General features: G+C 44.8%; 1 protein-coding gene across 2 annotated transcripts in view; it reads left to right on the top strand.

Moving 5' to 3' along the window:
* The first annotated feature begins 3,559 nt into the window (after nucleotides 1-3,559).
* NEBL (nebulette) overlaps nucleotides 3,560-22,545 on the top strand; it is a 488,546-nt gene continuing 469,560 nt past the window's right edge. The window contains exons 1-2 of one of the 2 annotated variants that reach the window (XM_090047283.1): nucleotides 3,560-3,948; nucleotides 4,991-5,085. In XM_090047283.1, the coding sequence (XP_089903409.1) occupies nucleotides 3,880-3,948; nucleotides 4,991-5,085 (164 nt within the window). In that variant the 5' untranslated portion in view covers nucleotides 3,560-3,879. The remainder of the gene's footprint in view (nucleotides 3,949-4,990; nucleotides 5,086-22,545) is intronic. The other variant, XM_090047284.1, reaches the window with a different exon arrangement.

The following is a 22,545-nucleotide window of genomic DNA, read 5'->3' as shown; positions in this document are numbered from 1 at the left end:
CCCAGCTATAGCATGCCACTACAGTGATGTAGCCGGTGAATCTAACTGTGCGCCACCGTACGCTGCAGTACTGGTGGCTAGTATATTGTGAGTTAGTACTTCCCCCATACGAGTACTAAAACACGGTGCACTACTAATGTCACTGTATGGTAATGTGTAGACACACCCAGTGCTCAACAATGTTTAATTACAGATATAAGTCAGGATGAACGCTGAGTTTTTGGTTGTAGCCGTGTTGGTCTAATGACAAAGGCAGGCAAGGTTCTTTGGTTAGATGTGAGATCTTTTATTAGACCAACTGAAAAAAGAACTTTTTTCCAATGTCTCAGTTGGTCTAATAAAAGATCTCACATCTAACCAATGAACCTTACCAGACAGCACAAACTCCATTCATCTGTTTTAGAGACCATGATTAAAATATGCGTGAATTCACCATCTTTTCCATTTTCTTCAAAAATACTTAATAGTGTAATGTAGCTTAGCCTTAATTTCAGACAACTGCCATCCCAATTGAAATGCAGGAAAGTTCCAGATGCCCAAACTAAACCCTGATCTACAGTATAATCTGTAAGGCCAAGTTTGTATGCCCAATGTGCATTTTGTCTAGTAGGTTTCTGGCAGGCCTAAGTGTCAATACTGTTGCCAGCTTTTGAAAATATATTGAATCAGTTTGGCCTCTGCTGTAGAAACTTTTGTGTAACGCTCCTACCTTCAAGAAAGAGATCTTTCTTCTACTTAGTGCTGGGTAGCCTAGGAGAACATGCTCTGAACTGAAAGACAAGAGAGCATGCTTTCCAGCGTTAACTGTTCTACTGATTGCTGCTGGCATCTGTGCAGGCATTACACCCAAAATTTAGAGGAGGTGATTTATTCTTTTATAGATAAGAGAGCTGACACGGGGTTCATGGGTGCTTTCAGAGGTGCTGGTGCTAAAAACCCAAGTTTCTATTATAATAGAATCATGTCTTAACTACTTTACCACGGTCTTTCATGAGGAGTGTGCCTAATTACATGCTTACATGCTTATACAGTGCAGTACCATGAATAGATACCTGAGCTAGCTCTGGAAAAGCAGGGTTGGGTTATGGATGACAGAATAGCTGTATATATGTAGCATTTTACTTAGGTTTGTAATCTGCCTTTTCCTCTGTAGTAAAAGAGCGGGTTCTTTTAGCTTGTACCGTAGAAGCTTGCATTCCTATATGCAGAAGGTCTAGGTTCAATTTGTACAGATCCACACAACTTGGAAAATCTCTGTGTAACCAGTAGACCATACTGGTTATAGAGAGCCAGAAATAATAAATGGAACTACTGATGCCCCAAATTTCACTGCTTTCTCACACATTGTTAGAACCAACTGGCCAGATGTGTGGTGTTTCCCTCCATGAGCCCATATAGAGCATAAGAGCATACTTCCATTACAGGAATGTTGGAAATAACTGGTGGTGGGCAGGGAAAGAAGACTGTGCTGAGGATTTGAAAGCTGTGGTTGACCATTTCCCTCTACAGTCTGAGGGGGGAAATGTATGAATGTTAATGAAAGTACGTTGCAATAATTTTAAATATGGCAATATTTTATGTGGTGAAAATGCTGCATTTAGACATGAATTTGGATGCTAATGTTTGTTTTTAGAGTTTGTAGTTTTCTTTACCTTTTAAGAAAAGGGTGGAATGTAACATTGCAGAGTGCCTCGGAAAATAGTACAGATGATTTTGTCTGTACTCTGAGAGCTGAAGAGCCTACATGTAATTAAATATAAGTTTCAAGGAATTGAGCCGTATTGTTAAAGATACAGCAATTACTATTTCTGAAGTGTTGTACTCTCCAAGTATTTCTAATGAATTACAGAGCCCTTTACCTGTAGGTCACCTGTCACCCTGTTGAGCCTAGTTCAGCTCAGCAGGGATTAAGTTTTTCACATGAAATGGGTCTTTGGAGACCCGTGATATCAGTTGGTTGGGTCTGGTTTTCAGTTCTTGTCACAAGCTTACTCTGTGTTTTATGTTAGTAGGTAAGATCTTGATGGTAGTGACTGTCTCTTATGGCATGTTTTGTATTGGGCTAACTCAAGAGGGGACTTATCTTGATTAGCTTTTCTAGTGAGAGCCCCTGCAACAGGGGTCAAAACAGTGTTCACAAACTTGTGAAAACTGTTCACACTGGAATTGTGGCATACATTTTAAGATGAGCAGGGAGATGTCAAGTTCTTGAAGACAGATCAGAAATAATTCAACATTAAAACAAACATGCTGATTGTCTGGATAATAATTAATGTTCTTTAATTTTTAGATCTGGCAGTCCTGTTTCCTATGCAGATCTCATTGGAGGATTGGGGCCTAGTTGGCCCACAGTAAACTATCTTCTGTGCATTATCATTTTTTCTGGGTTTAAAATGCTTTGATCTAGAGGCTACCCAATATTATTACCAGTGGTGACCTGTGATAGTTGGGACCTGATCATTAAATATGCTTTTATACAGTTTAAATTGTATTTTAATTAAATAGTTTGGCAGTCCTTCTCTATACCTCAAAAACAATGGTGGGGTGGATGCTTAAGGGTTGGCTTGCTAAGCAAGGTTTATGGCCAAGGGTTCCAATTTAGTTGATTACATTCAGTCTCTCAAATGCAACTATATATAGAATTTGTCTTCACTTCTTATCACAGGGTGGTGCAGTGTTGCTTCTCTCCCTTAAAAAGCTGCATTACCTCACCCCAGAAATGGCTACACTTCATTGGACCAAGTGCTCCCCTTGGTATGATTTGCAGTTCAGTTTATTCAACTTGAGTGCATTCAGGGCAAAATGGAGATATTTTACTGTAACATTCCCAAAACACCAATAATGAGAGGATTAAAAATAAATTACTGAAGCCTGCTCCAAGGAGCTACATCTGCCAACTTTACTCAGGTTAAGTTGTGCTTAAATATCTGGGACTACTGGGCTGACCATGAGTACTATTCAGCCTGAGTAAGGTGTCACAGTCAGCCCTAAGAAGCAGAATATTAGGATAATGAAACGAAGGGAAATTCTTGACCCAAAGGAAGCAGCAGCTGAGGCATCTGCCTGGTAGAGATGCTGGTCAAATCTATTGCTGCTTGGAAAAAGTGATGGAGATCTCTTCCTTCCCAAGGTGGCAGCCTGTTATAACCTTCGCACTGTTGCAGGGGCAGCAGCAGCTAGAACTCAGCTGGGGGTTGCTCTCTGGACAATACCAAAGGGTCTGTGATGACATTTTTTTTGGGGGTGGGGGGTACTTTGATACTTTTTAAAATGACTGCCTGTGTCAAAAATGCCCGGGTAGTGTAAGAGGGATGCTGGAGCTGTGACAGTTCAGGCCATAGGTGAGAGATAAGGCATTTTTGAGGGTGCCTGTGCGTATTTCCCCCCTTTGCCCCTGCCGAGAAGAGCCAAGCCGACTGCGGTCGGCCCCGGCCTGCAGCAGGGGCCTGAGCGGGACAGCGGGGCGGCGCGCGGGGTGGCTCGGGCCCGGCGGCGGCGGCGGCGCGTTGCGGGAGCGGCGTGAGTCACCCGGCGCGGCGCGGCGCGGCGCAGCGCAGCCGCCCGCGGGCCGAGAGCTGAGCGCGCAGGCACGCGGGGGAGCGGAGGCGGAGGCGGAGGCGGGCGCGGGCGGGGGACGCAAGCACAGGCTCCCGCCTTCCGCTCACACATGCTGCCGGGCTGCAGTCAGCTGGAGGAGCAGCAGCAGCAGCCGCCGCGGCGCTACCCGCGCGGCCTCCGCCGATGACCTTCTCGCCCGGCCGCCGTCGCCGCCCCTGCTGAAGACGCCCGGCCCCGCCTCGCCTCGCCCCCGCGGAGGGGGATGCCCCATCGGCTCCCGGGACCCGCTCGCGCCGGCGCCGCTTGCAGAAGAGCCCGACCATGAACCCCCAGTGCGCCCGCTGTGGCAAAGTGGTCTATCCCACCGAGAAAGTCAACTGCCTGGACAAGGTGCGGGGGCCGAGGGCGGTGCATGGGCCGGGGCTGCCGCAGGTGCACCCACCCGGCGGCCTGGGGCGGGCGGGGCAGCGGTCGGTGCCGCCGGCAGGCGGGGGCGCAGGTCCCTGCAGGAGGAGGCAGAGCCCCCGCGGCGCGGCGCGGCAGTCTGCCCCTCCTCCTCCTCCTGCGAGCACCGCAAGGGAAGCGGCAGATCGTAATGAACGTGTCACAGCGCTGACGCATCGCTCCTTGCCCCGAGGGGGGGCCCGCCGTGGGGCCGGGACGGTGTGCTCCGATCCGAGATGTCGGGAGGAAGAAGGCAGGGTACAGACGCACCTTAGAAACTGACCGGAGCGAGCTGTGCGCTCCGGGTGCACCCCTGCCCCGCCTCTGGTGAATGCCTCCCTCAGGTCATCGGTGACATCCCCCTGAGCTGGGGCTGATTCTGCCTCAGGTTGGCTTGCCTTGGAGGCTTCACCAGCATCATTCATGACACAACAGCCATTCTACCCTGACCTTACCGATACAGATCCGACATATGCCCTTTCCCTCCTGAAATGATTCCTCTGTGATGTGGGTTCTCACCCAGCAGGATCATTTAATAAATAAGAGTGCAAGCATTAAGGCTGTGACAAATTGCTACAGACTGACCCTTGCCTCCCCACTCTCCCCTTCAGAGTGTAGCCTGATTAGGTGAGAATCCCATTCTGTGCCTGCTAAATGTAGCTCATCTTTAGGTGACCATAGGTTATGGATGGTTTGGAGAAAATATTTTTATTGATTTTTCTTTTTGTACCAATCAAAATGTCAACCTCCTGCCTTGGGTATCTGTTAATGATGCCGATATGGTCACACTGGCGCTGAAATCTTGATTTTTTCATGTTAATAGGTAATTTATGGCTTTAAAATTGTTTCCCTAGTACTTGCAGATATGTAAGAAAGTAACTCCCATTTACACAAGCATATATTAAAAGTCCTTAGCTTGCACAGGTATCTGCATGTGATAGTACCGATTACACAATACTATAAGTAACTCAATTACATTTCCTTACAGTACTGGCATAAAGGATGTTTCCATTGTGAGGTTTGCAAAATGGCTCTAAACATGAACAACTACAAAGGATATGAAAAGAAACCTTATTGCAATGCGTAAGTATTATGAAGACTTGCAGAAATGCACTTGAAAAAAGCCAGCTGACTTTGAAGATTGTGAGTTGCATCGCTTTGAAAAGTTGGTTTATAGGTGTGGCAGTGCAGTTCTGATTCTCTCTTTATATTGATTTAAGGAAGGTCATAGTGTTTATTGACTGTTATATTGTATACCACTGTTTGAATATCAGATTTCAGCTTAAGTGCCATACCCAATGATCAGGGTCAGACTTCAGAGCTGACTCCCATTAATTTCCTTGGGATCCTGGGCAATTCAGAGGTTTGCCTATCCATTGCTGTCAGTGCCAGATTAAGGACACAATCAGTATTGTATATACAAAAGTGTTCAGTTTTCCTAAGACAGTTGTGTCAAACACTTTAGATTATTTCAAATAGGCATTTTAGAAGTCAGGTTACTTCTCATTGTCCAGGCAGTTTTATTTTTTATATTTCATTGTGCAACCAAAAAGTTGCACTTCTTTTTTTTTTATACATAGTCAAGTTCCAGGCAATTTCAGCTTATGTTCCAATGGACTTGTAAGGTGCTTCTGTGTTTTGAGTTGCAAATGCTATTAGAAACATTATATATATTTCCTGTGCTTGCTGCTTATATTATGCCATAAGGTTTGCCAGATGCATTTGAGTATCTTTTTAATTTTATAAACCCTTGTCTTGTTCTTTTATAAAAAGGTATTTTTATATATTTTGGATCGGATTTGACCTTAATATCATTGTGGTTTTGAATATATTGTGATTACTTCCATCCACACCTAAATAATAGTTGATTTACTTCTTATGATATAAATCTATTATAATCTTCTTCTGGAATAGTTTTCCATAATTCTCTTAAAAGCTTTAATTCTCAGCACAGTAAATGCCACCATGAAGCAGTCCAATAGTTTGTAATTAACTTTAAGCTTATCCTTTTCCAGAATAAAATCACAAAATAATTGTAAAATTAATTAAAAATACATGTGTACTGTAAAATTATCATTACTGTAACTGTTACTGTGCTGCCAGATCTTGAAGACTCCTCTGACTGAGTGTAATACTCCAGGAATTTCTTTTTCTGTCTGTAAGTTTCTAGTTTTTCCTGCAGTGTTTCGCTTTGCTATATGATGACATGAGATCATATTTTACATTAGGCATGGTCAGGCCTCACTGGTACTAGACTTAAATTCAAACAAAAACATGCTATAGGAAGTAAGGCTGGTGGTTCAGTAGGTGGTACATTGCCCTCCGAGCTGACACTAAACCAGAGGCCTCGCCTGGCTTTGGAGGGTACTCTTTGTCTTTGGAACTGTTGTGTTTGGAACAGAGTGTAACATAGATGCCCATAATATAATTTATAATCATGATGAATTCTATGATAGTTTGGTATATTTTGATGGTATATGTTTTTATGTCTCCTGCCACAGCTAACCTGCAGTGCTGGTACTCTGTTTCCTTGAAAGTTCTAAAGTTGTTTCAGTGGTTTCTATTTATTGTAACCCATGTTTCAACAAAATCGCCTTCAGCTGCAGGTGCATAGTGGGTGCAGTGTTTTATAAAGTAATCCCTACCTTTCAGCTGGAGAAGTGTTTCTTTTTTATGCAGTCTGTATTGCCTGCAGGGATCTTTCGACGTAGGAGTGAGGAGTATTATACACTTTTAACATACAGTTCTTCCTTTCAGTTGTTTTAATTAATTTTCGTTTTTTTGACAATTCATTCTCTACTTTAAAAAACTTTCCCAATTAGAAAAAGGTTCAAAATACTGATTGTTTATATAAATGAGAAGATCAGACTTCCTCACAAAATGAGAGCTAACTCAGTAAAATAATGTCTGAATTAGAAAAGGTGACTACTTCACCAAAAAACTCTAAACTGATCTTAAATTTTGTCATACCTTATGCACTGGATTTGAGTGACTTTTTAAAACAAATACTCAAAGTACTATATATATTACTGAAACACTAGAGTGGAGTAATGCATATAATGGATGGTGTGAACAATGTCGAACAGCATTTGGAGTAATATGAAGTTATAAGTTTGGTTTCAAGCAAAACAATGTTTCTAAAATGTAACTCATAAATTATCTTTTGATTTTATCCTTTTACATATTCAAGTCAAATGTTACTTATTTAGTTGGCAGTACACTATTAAAATATTTAAAATGAAATTTAACTTACTTTATCCATCTATTGATAAACACCGAAGAACTCAAGTCAGAAAATCTGCAAAAAGACGAAAAATGTAAAATTTACTCGCATAGGCTGTTGGAAGTGCTTGACAAACAGCAGTTACAATTAGATGGGTAATTAAAGCAATCCATCAATAAAAGTATAATTTGTAGACAAAAGTACAGAATTATGTACATCATAAAATCGTTTAATATCATTGAAAGCCACAGTTACATTTTCATTTAAACAACTCGGAGTACGTAAAACCTCTAATGTCTATGATTCTTTTTGTGGTAACCTAACACATTGACACAGTGTATTTTAACTTGTTTTTCAGCTTTATTGTCAGATAAATAATCTGTTTTCTGTTATGTTATCTGTTTCCTTGTTCTTTTTTGCATGAAATGGAAGTTTATTTTGATTATTTTTAAACTAAGTCCCTTTAGAAGTAAATTGTAGTAGATACTGATCTGAGAACGTGCTGACTGCAAACTGCTTTTTTTAATGGTGGAGAGGAGGTCCTGAGAGAGAACTAATAGACCAAAGAAAATGAATGGCCCAAGAAGGATTAAGTTATGAAACATTTTTATTCAGAATGCTTAAGAACAAACAGGATTCATTTTCTACATAGGCAAGACATCTGTTTTAGGGATTTGTCTAGTTTCCAGCTGATTATTTCTGTTATGCTAAAATTAGTAGAGATGTTACAGATCAAAACTCGGTTCCCTTGTCATTGTGACCTGATATTAATTTTTATATGTTTCTTATTAAGGTAATGGTATTTTTGAAGATTTTGCAGCAGAGCTTTTGGTGGAACTTCATTCCAGTGGTTTCCAAATTGGGGTGGTAACAGTGGTGTCATAAGGGTAGATGACTGGGGCAGTAGCCCTGGGCACCCACTTGAGGATGGGGCAAAGATGGCAGTGGGAGCTTTTCCGGCCCCTGCCACCCTGAGTGCAGACCCTGGTTGTGACACTAAATGAGATTGTACCACTAATGAATGGGGTTGTGAGATCAACAGAAATTTGCTTCCAAAAGGGGGCTTGTAACTAGAAGTGAGTTGTGAGATCACAAGCAAAAACAATTGGGAACTAGTGGCTTGCCCTATGCTTGTGTACTTTTGGTATGAAAGGAAGAAATATTTTGTGAATAACGTATGTGGCCGCTGGGCCTCGAACAGCTGCTCTCAGGTGGTCTTCGCTCTGGTGCTAGATGCCAAGCACCTTATGGACCCGTGTCGCAGACCGAGTAGATGTCGCCTCCCCTGTTCTCACCTGCCATGACTTCTTGTTTCTCAGTAGGCGGGATTGGTTGTTGAGTGTACTCGGTGGCCCGTGGTTCACCTGGCGGTCATTCATGGGGCTCCACCACCCCTACACCCTGGCCTCACGCCTCCTTTGGTGCATTGTCTGACTGTTGGCCTTATCCCCTCCGTTGGGATAATGTCTCCTGACTTGGCATCTAGGTGTCCCTGGCCTATAGCCATGTTTGCCTGTGTGGGCCTACCCCTCGGCCCTCCTTGCCTCTGCCCCTTCGTTTGGGGAAACACAAAAAAAAAGGTAAACTTTCTGAGGCTTCTCCTCAGCCCCATCCCTTGGGGATACCCGCACTCTCCTCCATGTCCCTTCTTATGGGGTAACTAAATAAATGTAGTAACAAAACACAAAATAATAAGCCACTTCCTGACGTGGTGGCCCCCTGCCCCCTTACTATCCTTCCCCGGACTCTAGCGGGGGGTTGCTTTACTCCTGACCCGTCGCCTCCAGTATTTACTCCCGTCTGCCTGTCAACCTGCTGGGACCAGCGGCGATACCTGCCCTGATTGTAAACCCCTCAGGGCTCTCCCAGGGTCTTCTCCCCATGGCATGGCTTCCTCCTTGCCCCCATCATCCTGGCACTTCCACCTGGGGTCAGCTCTGCCTCTGGCCGGTGTGCTTGTCACTCCCTCACCGTCCCGTGTGGGCTCCAGTCGGGGTGTTCCGTCTTGCCCTGCCAGCATCTGCCCCTGCTTGCCAGGGTCCTGCGGGGAGGATCCCTTTCACTCCCTGTGGTGGCTGCAGCTCCTCTCCCGTGCTGCCTGCCTCCTCCGCACCATCGGCCGCAATTTTTATTTTTGCTTGCTGGCGTCTGAAGGTGACGTCATTAGCCGGCCATAATTGAATAAAGAGGCAGCTGACGAGCCGCGCGGGCTCTTCATTCCGCCCCTTCTGCGCTGCGTATCGTGCTGCTGGTAAGTATCCTCCGTTACTTCTGTCCCTGAGACAATGTACAAAATCTGGGTTCAGTTGCCAATTCTGCCACAGAACTCCTATGTGATTCTAGGCAATGTACAAAGTCAGTGCTCCCATCTTGCATCAAAAAATCTTGGTTTTTCCCTTCTGCAGAAAGGCAGTTTTACCACTTCCTTTCTTTCACCCTTTATCTTATTTATATAATTTGAAAGTTGTTTGGGTCACAGCAATGTCTTGCTACATATTTATACAATGCCTGAAACAAAGGGGTATTGAACATTCCTGTGAATGCATAATTATTATTACCATTTAAGTTTTCAGTTCACCTTCTCTCACTTTTCTAGAAGCCCCAGTAAAAAATTGTTTCTAGAAACCCTCATAAATATTTTCAGTGTCCAATGCTGGGGCATTCCACTATCAGATGTGGATTACAATTTTAGCTTTATTTTTGACAGGCTATGTGATCTAAGACAAGTCATTTAACCAATCTGTGTCTTATCTGTAAAATGTTGTCAGTGATAGTTGTTGCTCGTTTGCTCGTTGTAAGAATTACAGATGAAAATGAATCTATATTTATTTTATATGTGGAAATTATACTTTTTCACGTAAAACTTTTTGTAAGTTTTTCTTTTTCTGTACAAAATGGTTGCTGATGCCATGTAATTGTAAAAAAACCCAAAACAACCCCCCCAACCCAAAAACAAACAAACCCCACAACCCTAGTAGGTGATGTTAAGAAGTAAATTACATGTTGGCAGCAGCTAGTTATGTGCTAGTTCGTAAGGTTTTTAAATCACTGAGTTGTTTGTGATCATTTTTTGGAGACTTTTCTTATAAATAACTTATAAAACATTAAAACAAACCCTTGCTTTTATGTCCTCCCCTCAGTATAGTTTATCATGTATCCTAGGCTTCCATTATTATTTAGAAATTAATTCCAGATAAATTTCCCAAAGCCAGAACATGAGGTTACTTTTTGCATAAAACATTTTTCTTTACTTGTAAAAATTTAAATGGGCAGATTTAGAATGTTTTTACCATAGTAGCCAGACCTGCTGATGAAAACTGACTTCCTGCCTGGGAAACTTGTTCAACATAAAGACATGGTGATTAGCAGGGATCCTGGTTTTCCCTGATAAAAATTGCAAATTTACTAATAAAAAAAATTACAAAATCCTCTATTAAAATGAAACGCTTCTCTTTCAAACACGCATTTAAGCAATTTGGAAGCCTACCAGTGCCTCAATCACTACAGTAAATTAAATTCTAAGTATTTGTTATTTGATTTTCTTTTCTTTATCATGGAAAATGAGAGCTCCACCTGCCCCTTTAGCTCACCAGGACACAGGTCCAGGCCCCTCATTCCCAAGCCATATCCCCCCGACCTTGCTGGTGCCCCTCACTTGCCACCCATAGCCTCCTGCCCCTCCAGCCCTGTTAGAAGCGGTGTCCAGCTGCCAGGGCAGCTGGGTCCACAGCTGCCAAGGACCCCTGGGGCCCACAGCTCCCTGCTCCCCACAGCAGTGCACAAGCCCCAGCTGCTGCCTGCAGGAGGCTGTTGCAGCCTGAGTGCAGAGTTCGGCTACCCCTCCCCCACAGGCAGCATGGCTGGAGTGGAGCCTGTGGCAGGGGGGTGGGTGTGGGCTGCCTGCTGCAGGCTCTGGTTGGGGAGTGGCTCTCCACCACTGCCTGCACTTCCAGGGGACTAGGTGGACCACGTGCCCCCCAGATCTGTATGTAGAGTGGGGGTGGGGGTGGGTGTGGGCTTCCCACTGCAGGCTGCCCACCCTGCTGCCTTCCACCCAGGGCCTCCATGGCCCAGCAGGCAGGATCGGCAGGGTAGAGCAGGACCAGGCAGGGAAGCTCCTTGCCACTGTGAGCTGCAAGCTGCTGCGAGCTTCTTGCCACTGTGAGCTCCACACTGCCTTGGCAATGTGTCCCCTGCCACCCTGCAGCAGCTGGGGTGGTGGTGTGGGGTTGTGCCTCTTGCTGCTGTAGGGTAGACAGGGCAGTGTGGGGCTTGCAGTGGTAAGGAGCTCACAGTGATAAGCAACTGTCCCACCCAGCCCCTGTCCCAGCCCTGCCCAACTCCCTTCATTTCTTTTTCCCTCCTTATGGGGGCCTCAATCCCTCTCCCCCCTGCTAGACTTACCTGCTTTGCGAGCTGCTCTCCAGGCTGCGTGGCAGCCATGTGTGCCCCCTACCTGACTGCCCCCACCCCCCTTGGAGGCTGGAACTCTGCCAGCCTGCAGAGAGCTCTCTGCAAGAGAGCAAGATCTGTGTGTTTCTCTGTTAAAATAAAAAATCTGCATTTTTCACAGGTAAAAGGGAAAATCCATGTTTTTTTCTATGGGAAACAGAAAACCTGGATCTCTGGTGATTAGTTTCTAGAAAAATGAAGAGCTGAAATGAATGCAGGCTTGTTATTTACCTTTGGCTATAACTTTAATTTCAAGATAAATCCTTCCAAAAGGGTCACCATCTCAAAACCTGCTTTATCAGTGTAATACAGTGCAACTTCCTTAATGTTTTTAATTATGACAACTACCATAACTTTCTTTGGAATCTAAAGCCACTGTTATTACAGAATTTTTTTTTCTTCCTTCCCTTCTTTAAAAAATTGACATCTTGGATTTTTATAGGTTTAATTTTTTTTTAAACATATACTGCTGTATTTACATGAACACAGAAATGACATTTTATGGTACTAAAATAATTATGCTACATTTCAGTGTGTGAATGCAACTGAAATTTAATTCTAAAAATGTAAAAAAAGATGAGAATAATCAAGGTTGTTTTTATGTTTGCTGGAAACAGTTATACACAGATCATTATAGCTGGGATGAGAAGTGGATGGAGTAATTAGAAAATGAAAGTAATGGATGGAATGTACCATCATTGGATTTTGTTGGAGTTGTTAAATATTAAGGGACTTGGTTTCATATTTTTGGGAATCTTCTGGATGATATTTAGGGTTATATGATACAGCAGGCCAGCTTTGTAAGACACTGTTCGCTTTCTTCACTAGTGAATTAATTAGGTGGCTGCTTCTCCTAATTGTAACAAATCTGAAAAGTACTGCTTCACACTGCAGTGACTAATTAGCAACTAACAGTGGTCAAATATCACTCTTGTGTAAGTGGTAAGAATATATAAGTGGTAAGAAGCAATAAACTGAACAGACAGCAGCAGTAGATAATTTTTCTAAAATAAAATTAATCTACCATTAAGAGATTTTTAAAGCAGCAAGATAAATATTTACCTCCTTAGATTTAAGTAAATACAGATACTGTATTTACTTGAATGTAAGGTGAGGTTTTACCCCACCCAACCAGCAGGGGGGAACCCTCATCTTACATTTCCACACCAGCAAACCTCTCCCATTAAATAAATTATTTATCATTAAACTTCTGGTGGACTATGAAATTAATTGAATACAGCCCATGTTGAGTATGTCCATAAAACACCTGGCCCATATTGGGCAAACATAGTGATGAGAACCTTTTTTAATACGGTCCCTTTATAAAAACAAACTGGGCCGTAGCTCCCCTAGGAGGGAACAAGCACTGGGCGTGGATACTGCAATACCAGGTTGGCACTTGGAGAGGTTGGAGCAAGCTCTGACACCTTCCTCTGTTGCCAAAAGTGTTTATGGGAAGATTTTTTTTTTTCCCCTAAGAAAAAAAAAGTGGGGGCCTGGTGTTCCTTCACCAGGGAACTGGCACTGGGCTTGGAGGTACTGCAGGTCAGCATTGGGATTGCCTGAGCCAGCCCTGACACTCTCCCATTGGTGCGAAAAATGCTTGATCTCTGCCAAAAGGCTGCAATACTGATGAGACCCCTTTTTGGGTTTGTTTTTTTTACAAATTTTATTATAAAACATCATTATCACCTTACACTTACAAATCTATGCATATTGAGCGTCCTTGTTTTATCAAGACTTCATATTACAGAAATAACTACATATAAAAACCATACAATTTACATATATTAAACCCTTAGGCTAAGTACAGACAGGCAAAATGCCTGAGCTGAATCAATGAAGTCTTTGCAGGTTTGTCTAAAATGTAGAGACTAAACTGAGAAACAACTGGACACATTCACTTTTGATTCAGGAAATGCAGCCACATGCTTGCATTGGCTGAGGCCAGAAGCCGGCGTGAGCTGTGTGTTCACTTCCTCTTCCTGCTGCTCTGAGGACTCTGGGATTTGCAGTCCAGCATCACAGAAGCAGGACTCTGCAAGGTTGCTCATCACTTCCTCTTTCTGCTTTCAGGTGCCTCTGGGATTTCTAGTCCATAGTTGCAGCCAGCGGTACCTTTTAGTACGTTTAGAAGGGCAGGGCAGTTCTGTACTCAGTGGAAGGGGGGTTTAACTGGGGAAGGGGGATTTAACCCCACTCACTGGCCTCTGACCCCAGCAGGGGTTTGCCTCTGGGGGGAGGGGAGGGGCAGTCCCTGCCTTTCCCCACCCCCCCAACTGCTGCCATAATGTATGCTTTAGCACCCTTTGCATTGAAAATCTCTCTCTAACTCGGGGTGGGCAAAATACAGCCCGCAGGCTGGATGTAGCTCACCAGGCCATTCTATCTGGCATGCGGGACCCCTAAAAAATTTAGAAAATTAATATTTATTTGCCCCGGCTCCTGTCAAAGATGACAGGAGGCTGCGGCAGTAGGACCCAGGGGAAGCCACGGTAGGTTCCTGCTCCCCAGTACTGCCCCCACTCCAGTCAGAAGCCCCTGTCTAGCAGGGGCTTCTGGCCTGGGATGGTGGGGCTGTTCATGGCTGCAGCGGCGCAGGAAATTCAGGTAAGAGTGGGGGACAGAAGAGCAGGGGAGGACCTTGGGCAATCGCCCCAGTCCTCAGGGCCCAGCCAGCTCCTGCTGAGCCCCAAGGTGAGGCCATGGATTAGGGAGCCATGTGGTGTAGAGTGGCCAGCTGGCTGGCAGGCAGGCAGGAAAACAGTGGTGGGGGCAGGGAAGGGGGAGTAGAGATGGGGCCCAGAGCAAGGCAGTAGGAGTGCAGGGTTTGGGCTGGTAGGGGTCTGTGGAGACAGGCTGGGCTGCACCAGCAGGGAGAGGAGGGAGCTGACCCAGCTCTATGGAGCCCATGCTGGCTGGGATCCTGTGCTCCTGCCACTGTGCTCTGGGCCCTGTTGGTGCTAGTCCTGGAACACTGCCATAGGCCCAATACTCCTGCCCAGTTGCTGCTGCCTCTGACGCGTCCACTCACTCCCAGTGCCCCTGCCCCAGGCCCAGCCCAGCCCAGCGGTACAGGTGGGGCCAGGCACACAGCTGCGACTCTGCGCACCCTGTGCTTGCCCGTCTGGACTAAGCACCCGCATGGGGGGAAAAGCAGTCCCCCTGCTTCCTCCCCACTCCTGGTGCTTTCTGCTGCAGCCACTCGCAGCCTGTGCAGGACTGTCCTGCCTCTGTGCAGGTGTCCTGGGGCCAGCATCGGCGGGACCCAGCACAATGCAGTAGAAGCACTGCCCTGTATTGAGCACCAGTTTGTTCTCCACTGCTGCTAGCCTGGGCCCTGCACCAGAGCGGGTGGCAGGAGCGTGGGGTCCCAGTTGGCAGCGGCTCTATGGAGCCTGGTCAGTTCCCCCCTTTCCCAGCTGGTGTAGCCCAGCCCAGCTCTACAAACCCCTACCAGCCCATATGCTGTGCTCCTACCGCTCCACTCTGGGGCCCACTGGTGCTGGCCTCGTGCTCCCGTTTGCCTCCGCTCTCCCTCTCTCTCCCCCACCCCTTATTTTCCCCACATTCCCGCCTGCCTGCCAGCTGGCCAGCTGCTTTGCACTACATGGCTCCCATATCCAGACATACCCACAAATTCCCATATACAATCGCTTTCTGCATGTACAGCACAAATGCACACAAATCAGGAAAAAAAATTTTTTAAAATTAAATTAATATATATTATTATGGGTGTTTGATTTTTAGTATGTAATTTGTTTCCCCCCCGCTCTAAGATGGCAAACTCTCTTCCCCAAAGGAGTACTTCCAGGGGCAAGGGGAGGAACTTCCAGTGGCTAAGGTCAGAGGCTAGGGACAGGACTAATGGTCCCAAGATGGCAACTGGGGGCGGGGCATCTGTCAAGGTGTGGGGCTACCCATGCGACCTTTGATAACTTGCCAAAACTCGGTAAGCGGCCCTCTGCCCGAAATAATTGCCTGCTCCTGTTCTAACTACTACATTTTATATCATTTGTGTATAATATGCATTTTGCTTCTCCCCCTCCTGGTATCTTTACTCTGCTTATGACCTTGTCTTTTTTTTATTCTTTGCGCTAATTGTTTTGTGCCATACACAAATAGAGGCAATAGGGGGCACCCTCGTCTCACCCCTGTATGGATTTTAAAGTCCCCACTTAGGTGCCCGTTAATTTGGATTTGACTCTCCACTTCTTTATACAATAACCTTATCCAACATATACATTTCCCTGGGAACCCCATTTTCCCTAGCACCTTGCATGTGTTCTCATTTTCCACCCTGGCAGATGCTTTTTCTAAATCTAGGTTTGCGATAAGTGTTTGTTTTCTTCTCTTGGATGTGAGACAGTGTGTCTCTGATCACTTTGATTGCTTCAGAGATCCTTTTACCTGGCACTGTGCATACTTAGTCTTCACATATTATCTTCTGGAGGTTTTTCATCATCTGCAAAGCCAGCATCTTGTACATTAACTTATAGTCCTTATTAAGGAGTGTAATCAGTCTCCAATTTTTTAGGAGTTCCTTGTCCCATTTCTTGAAGAGTAAGATCACAGTGCCTGTTGTAAAATCTTTCCCTGCCTCTCCTTTTCTCACTACATCCTCAAACTTCCACTATATTTCTTCTTATCCACACCCAAAACTTCTCATAAATTTCCATAGGCAGTCCATCAGCTCCTGGTGATTTCCCTCTTTTAGGTTTTTAAACACTCATCCACTTCCTTTAAGCTTCTCTTTTCTTCTATCTTCTTTGTTTCCTCTTCCTACTACTTTCTGTTTCTTTCTACTTTCTTCTTTCTACTTTCTCTTAAGTCTCTTCCAAGCAATCCTTCCTTTCTTCCTCTCTGTTTCCTTCTTCTGGTATAGCATTTCATAAAAACTTCTTGTCACCTCCAACACCTCATGCTTTTCCACCTGGGCATCACCCCCGTCCCGCGCTGTTTTAAGTTCTTCCTTTGGTGCTTTCACTCTGGCTGAAAAATATTGGAACCACTTCATTTCCCCCCAGCTTGTGCTTATAACTTGTGCTAAGAACATTTTCTCTTTCTCTCTCTCTCTTAAACCAGGTTGCTAACTCTTGTCTTGTTTCTTTTAGCTCTTTCTTTTTACCTGTCTTCCTTCTGCAGCTTCCTTTAACAGCTCCTGCATCTTTCTTTGCAGCTCTTTTAACTTTTTCATTCCCCCTCAACATCTTTGGCCTTCCTTCCTGAAGAATTCTGCCATCCTCTTTTTCACCATCATCCACCATTCTAGTATTCCCAAAACATTTCTTCAGTGTTCACCACCCGTCAGGCGGTCTTGTGTAAGCTTGACATACCTCTTCATCTTGTAATAGCCGCACATTTAACTTCGACAGTCCCTTGCCTCTCATGGGGCTCTTACCAAGACTCATTTCCACCTTCAGCACCTGGTGATCACTAAAAGCTACATGTACAGTTTCTTTCTTCCTTATCTCGCTTTCTTTTGATACAAACACAAAGTTAGTTCTTGATTGTTTCTTTCCAGTGGGGTCTGTTCTAGTGAAAACTTTCTCCCCTGCCCTTACATCTCTTAGTGACTCTTCTTTTATTATATTTGTTAACAGCCTCTGTGAACTGTCTAAAGCTGTTTCCTCCTTCCCCTGTTTTGTTGCCCAGTTTGATTATACAATTGAAATCTTCCACTATCATGCACAATCTCCTTCCAACCATGTAAACTGCTAGCTTTTGAAGCAGTGCATTTCTTGTCTCTCTCCAGGGATGCATATACATTAAACATTTCTAATTCTTTCTGCCTGACTCTTAGCATCATTCATTGCAATCTGCCATTGATGACTTCTACCTGCTTGCTCTCAGGTGTGGGTTCTTGAATAATATTGCTACCCTTTCTGTTTTGTTCTGATTTGTCCATGACCACTAAGATGGGCCCCCATCTCCACCTCTTCTCAAAGCATTTATAATCTCCCTCCCATGGTATATCACATTCTCATAGGCAGATTAGGTCTTCCCTTCCTTGGTTCAACATAGGTTCAATCTGTTCCCATCTTTTCCTTGTTAAGATACTTCTGGTGTTAAGTGAAACTATTGTCAATACCATTTATGCTTGTTTTAAAAGGAGTGTGCCTGTCCCTTTAAGGTTTGCCCGTGCTTTCTTTGAGCTGAGTATGCCTATCTCTTTAAGGTTCATCTGTGCCACTTCCCAGGGTGGCTGACTCCTTCCCATCCTTCACTTGCATTCATTTTGCAAGCCGCCAGATTGCTTTCACGTTTAGGAAGGCTTGCATGTTCCTGACTCCCTGCCACTTCCTGCCTTCTGGTCTTCACTCAGGGCTGGAGCCCAGAGGCGTTAGCAGCAGGAAACTGTTCTCCATCTCTTCCTCCGACTTGCCTCCCTCGTTATCAGGTTTCTTTTCTCTGGTCTTCAGCCCCTGCTTTTTCTTTCTTTTACTACTTGGCCTGTATCTTTTGGTTCTTACTCTTGCTCCATCTCCATTTCTGTTTCTTCCCCACCCCTACCATCATGTCTGAGCTGTTTACTTTTCCTGCCTTCCCTTCCATTCTATCTCCTATGTCCTCCCACGTTGCCTCAATCACAGAAATTTCGTTCCCCTCCTCTCGCACCCTCCTGCAGGGTTTCTTCTACTATTTCTACCTCAGTGTCCAACCCTCCTCTCCTCCTCTGGGTTTTACTGTTCCTCAGGAGGTCCGACTATACTTGCAAAGGCTTTGGGGCACCTACGATATGCCCCTTACAAATAGTGCATTTTAGGGACTCCTGACACGCTGCTGCTCTTTGTCCCATCCCTTCACATCTGTAGCACACCATGAGGGGACAGTGGGCTGCCTTTCTGTATTTCTTGCACTATTTTGGTTACCTGTGGTACATTGTAAAACCCTGGTGTGCCCTGGTCTGGATCACTCATGGGAGGGGCAGCATCCCACCTGGGCTCCACTCGTTTGTTTGTAACACTACTTGTGCACTCTAAGACCCTATCCAGATATTTGTCCCTGACTTTCTCTGCCAACATTACCCATTGGATGTACTTTTCCATCCATCTTTCTATGTCTTCTGCCTCTAGTAAAGCTGTGTACACTTTTTCTCTTAACTTCACCCTGCTATTAACTTTACTTCCTCTCTCCCATGTTCCCCTGCATATTTCTTCCAAAAGCTCTCATACACTTCTCCATCCCAGTAAGTCAGTTCCCAAGTCTTTCAGTTCCAGATAGCAGTCAGGCTGGTGAGATGCTCCATCTGCACCTACAGAATATCAGACACTACCTTTTCCAGGAAATCATGTCTGTTTGTTGTCAATCCTGTCTGCCTCCCGTTGCCAGTTAAAGTTGCTTTTATCTGCAGTCTCCACTCTTACCTAGCTGCTCTTGGTGCCTCTTCCGTATTTTCCTGCAGGCCACTCCTGGTAGGCCAGCCTGCTGTCGTGCTGCCACTGTCCTCTGTTTCTTGCCTGATGTAACTTTTTTTTCTGCTCCCACTCTGTTTCCTGCTCTGTCTCCCACTCTCCTCTGCTCCTGACTTCCTCTGCTCCTGTTTTCCTTTTGGTGTTGTCACTCTCATCGTTGCTGCCTCTGCTGTTGCTCCTGCTGTCACTTCCTTTCTTCTCTACCTCTGTCCACTCTCAGTTTGTCTCCAGATGTTCATTTCTCTTCAGCTCTTTTTTCCACCTCATGCATACTTGCCACCACTGCCATTGTTTTGATCTTCAGGTCTCCCTTCTTTGCTTCTTACATCCCAATGGTCTGTTGACCCCTTTTTCTGCCTTTAAGACATAGATCAGATTTCCAATGCTGATGGGAATAGATTAATAAAGCCACAAGAATAAATTAGTAAAGCCCATCTAAATAAGTTATAGTACCCATTGTACTCAGTCCCCCTCAGCACCAACTCTTTTTCATGTCATGGTGAACCACTACATCAAATACATTTCAACTTCCTCTTCCCTCTCCAACTGATTAGTGCCTTCCACTCACATTTCCAATTATTCATCTTTCTTCATCGGCCATAAATATCTGGTGAACTTCACCAAACTTTTATGTAGCTGAGAAGCTCTGTTGCCCCCTCTCAGCATGTTGCATGGGATGAGTGTGGCCCCACCCTCTATGGGGTAGAGACACCTTAGCCTCATCTGCATATACATTTTTGGAGGGTCCCAGGACTTGTGACAAAAAAGAATACCCAGTTCCGTGTGTGTGTGTGTGTGTGTGTGTGGAGGGGCTAATTAGCATGTGGATCCTTTTGGGGGCGGGGTGGTATCTGGAGTATGCACGCATATTGAGTAGTGCTGGGCTCTGAGGTCACCATGGCTTGAAACTTCGTTGACTCTGCTGTGACCCAGCCTGCTGAAGGATATGATAAGTCATGTGACTTGGCTCTGGACTGACGTCACTCACAGTTTGTACTATGTACAAGTAGGTACAAAAGTGGTGCTCAAAAGTGTGTTTATGGAATACCTGTGCTGAAACTTTCAGCAGCATGCAGGAAATTAAAATGCATCAATTCTGGATGAACGATGTCTATAGGTACCCATGTGATTACAATGCAAATTACACTGGTGGTTTTTTTTCATTGTTGGTGTTTTTTGATCTCTTGCATTTCAAATTAACAGGGGGAAGGTGGGGGTGTGGGGTGGCAGGCAACTGCTGTCATTTTTACTGGCCCTGAGTGAGTTGGGGCAAGAGTAAGACCTGCAACAGTCTCCTGCTTGCCCTCTGAAACTTCTGCCATCCCCTCTGTCCCTTTCTCCTCCTTATTGTCATCCACATTGTTCTTGGGGATGGAACAGAGCCTGCACAGGCTCTGACTGTAAGGGCGGGTAGGGGGGAGGGGACAGATGCAGAAGGCAAGGGAGCCACCTGACCCCACCCCCCACCACTTTTTGTAGCTGTAGCAATGGGAGAGGGATGAATTCAGAACTTAATTCAGAACTGACTTTACCCTGGAAATGAAATTTTATTTTAAAAAAGGAAGACAACCTGTAATTAGATTCTACACCTGGAAAATTATAACAAATTTATTTATTTTCCATTTATAGAATCTGATTATTGGGGGAGTTACTTATATTCGGGGCCATCTTGTATTCAAGTCAATACATCAGTTGGTTTTGGATATTTAATTCTTCAGTCTCTTTGAATAAAACTTTATTTAATGATGTGAACAGGAGAAATAGATTTGATCCTGAAAGTAAGACACTTGTGCCACTGTAATTAAAAGACAGGTCTTTTTCAATTAATTCCCTGTCCTAGACCTTCTAATTGCTTTTGATTATTAGTTTTATTCAGTAATCTCTTTTAATTACCCCACACTGACAAAAATTATCTCTGATTTATACTAAAAAATAGTCATCCAAAAGACAAGGGCATACATTTGATAAGGAAGTTATCAACCTTTCAGTGTTACTCTATAGGCTGTAAAAAGCTTTTTTGACCAGTAAGACTGCAAACAGATTGTCTTTGTGCTGCTATAAAAAAAATTATGGTGCCAGAAAGCCCATGCAAACAGATGCCCATGACCCTTGCTGTATCACAAATGCCCCAGATTGTGGCTGAGAAAATATTTGGTAATATTTAGGCAACTTTTTGAGGCAGATACCTGTTTTCTTCATGGTGAGAGAGCGCAAGCAGCCCACAGCTGCCCATGCTCTTCACCTGACCCAGGCAGAGATTCCTAGGGCTTCAGGGGCCAAATCCTTCATGCCGTGGGAATTCTCCCTGAAGGGAGAATTTCTAAGGCATGCAGAATTATTGGGCTCCTAAAGCCCCAGGAGTGCCTGAGTCCCCCCATTTGCAGAGGGGTGCCCCAGGAATTCCCAGGTAGGAGATTTCCTAGAGATGTGTATTACATTGCCATGCCTTGACTTGGAGCATGTGTTTGCAAACAGGGGAACCTGGGATTACCCCATTTGCAGTTGTCCTGCAGGATTGGACCCTTGAAGTCCTGGGAGTGGCAGGGACCTAACTCTGTAGGACAACAGGTGACCTCCATGTTGCCCAGTGAAAGGGATCAGCTGTGTGGAGATATATCCTAGCACAGCTAATCCTTCTCCAAGGCTGTTGCCTATTTATAGCCTAAGAGAGTTGGTGAAAAAAGAATGTTCCTTAGTGGATGTACTTGGAAGAAGAGTGAATACTAACAATATCAGGCTACTGAAGAAGAATATTAATAAGGTCACTTTGAGCCAGAGCTTCAGTAATGGTATGGTCTGCTTTGCTTGCCAGTATCTCTTCCGTTGCTGATACTCAGTGGGAATTTAATGTTTATTAACGAGCATAAATATGGGGAAAACACTTTACTCTTTTAGGCATTAAACTCTAGGCCAGGAGTGTGAAACTCACCCTGGACCTGGTATAGATTCAGCCTAGAGGGACGTTTCCTGGGCTAGATCCACGGAACCAGCAGCAAGCGTGTTGGGTCCATGTTTTGAAAGCAGTTTGAGTGGCAGCATTGTGACTGAGTGGCAGCACAGAGTTGCAGTGGGGTGGCAGCACAGTTCTGGGGGCAGGTGCTGTTGTGGGCTGTGTTTGGGTGGCAGTATGAGTCCAGGGGCCTGCTGCTGATAGCAACATCCATTGGGGTCTAGGAACCCTGAATTCTGTGGCAGGCTATGTTCCCCAGCTTCCAGTGGCCCACTGGATTACTGCTGGGCCAGATGGAAAGGTTCAATAGGCCAGATCTGGGTCAGGGGCAGTATGTTTCAGATCCCTGCTGTAGGTCATATTATATCTTGTTTTGTTTCACAAGATTTCTAAAAGTGTATCCTTGCTTTGCTAAGTTTGAAAAAACCATTGCCATATTAATACAGCTGATAGCCACAAGCAAATCAGTAATATCACTATATGGTCCAGTACCAATTCTTTGT

Source organism: Crocodylus siamensis, chromosome 5 (genome assembly GCF_052110815.1).
Source record: "Crocodylus siamensis isolate JL-2025a chromosome 5, ASM5211081v1, whole genome shotgun sequence".
NCBI classification, from domain to species: Eukaryota; Metazoa; Chordata; order Crocodylia; family Crocodylidae; genus Crocodylus; species Crocodylus siamensis.
The sequence above is the reverse complement of the archived record's forward strand: the minus strand, read 5'-3'. Positions and strand labels throughout refer to the sequence as shown.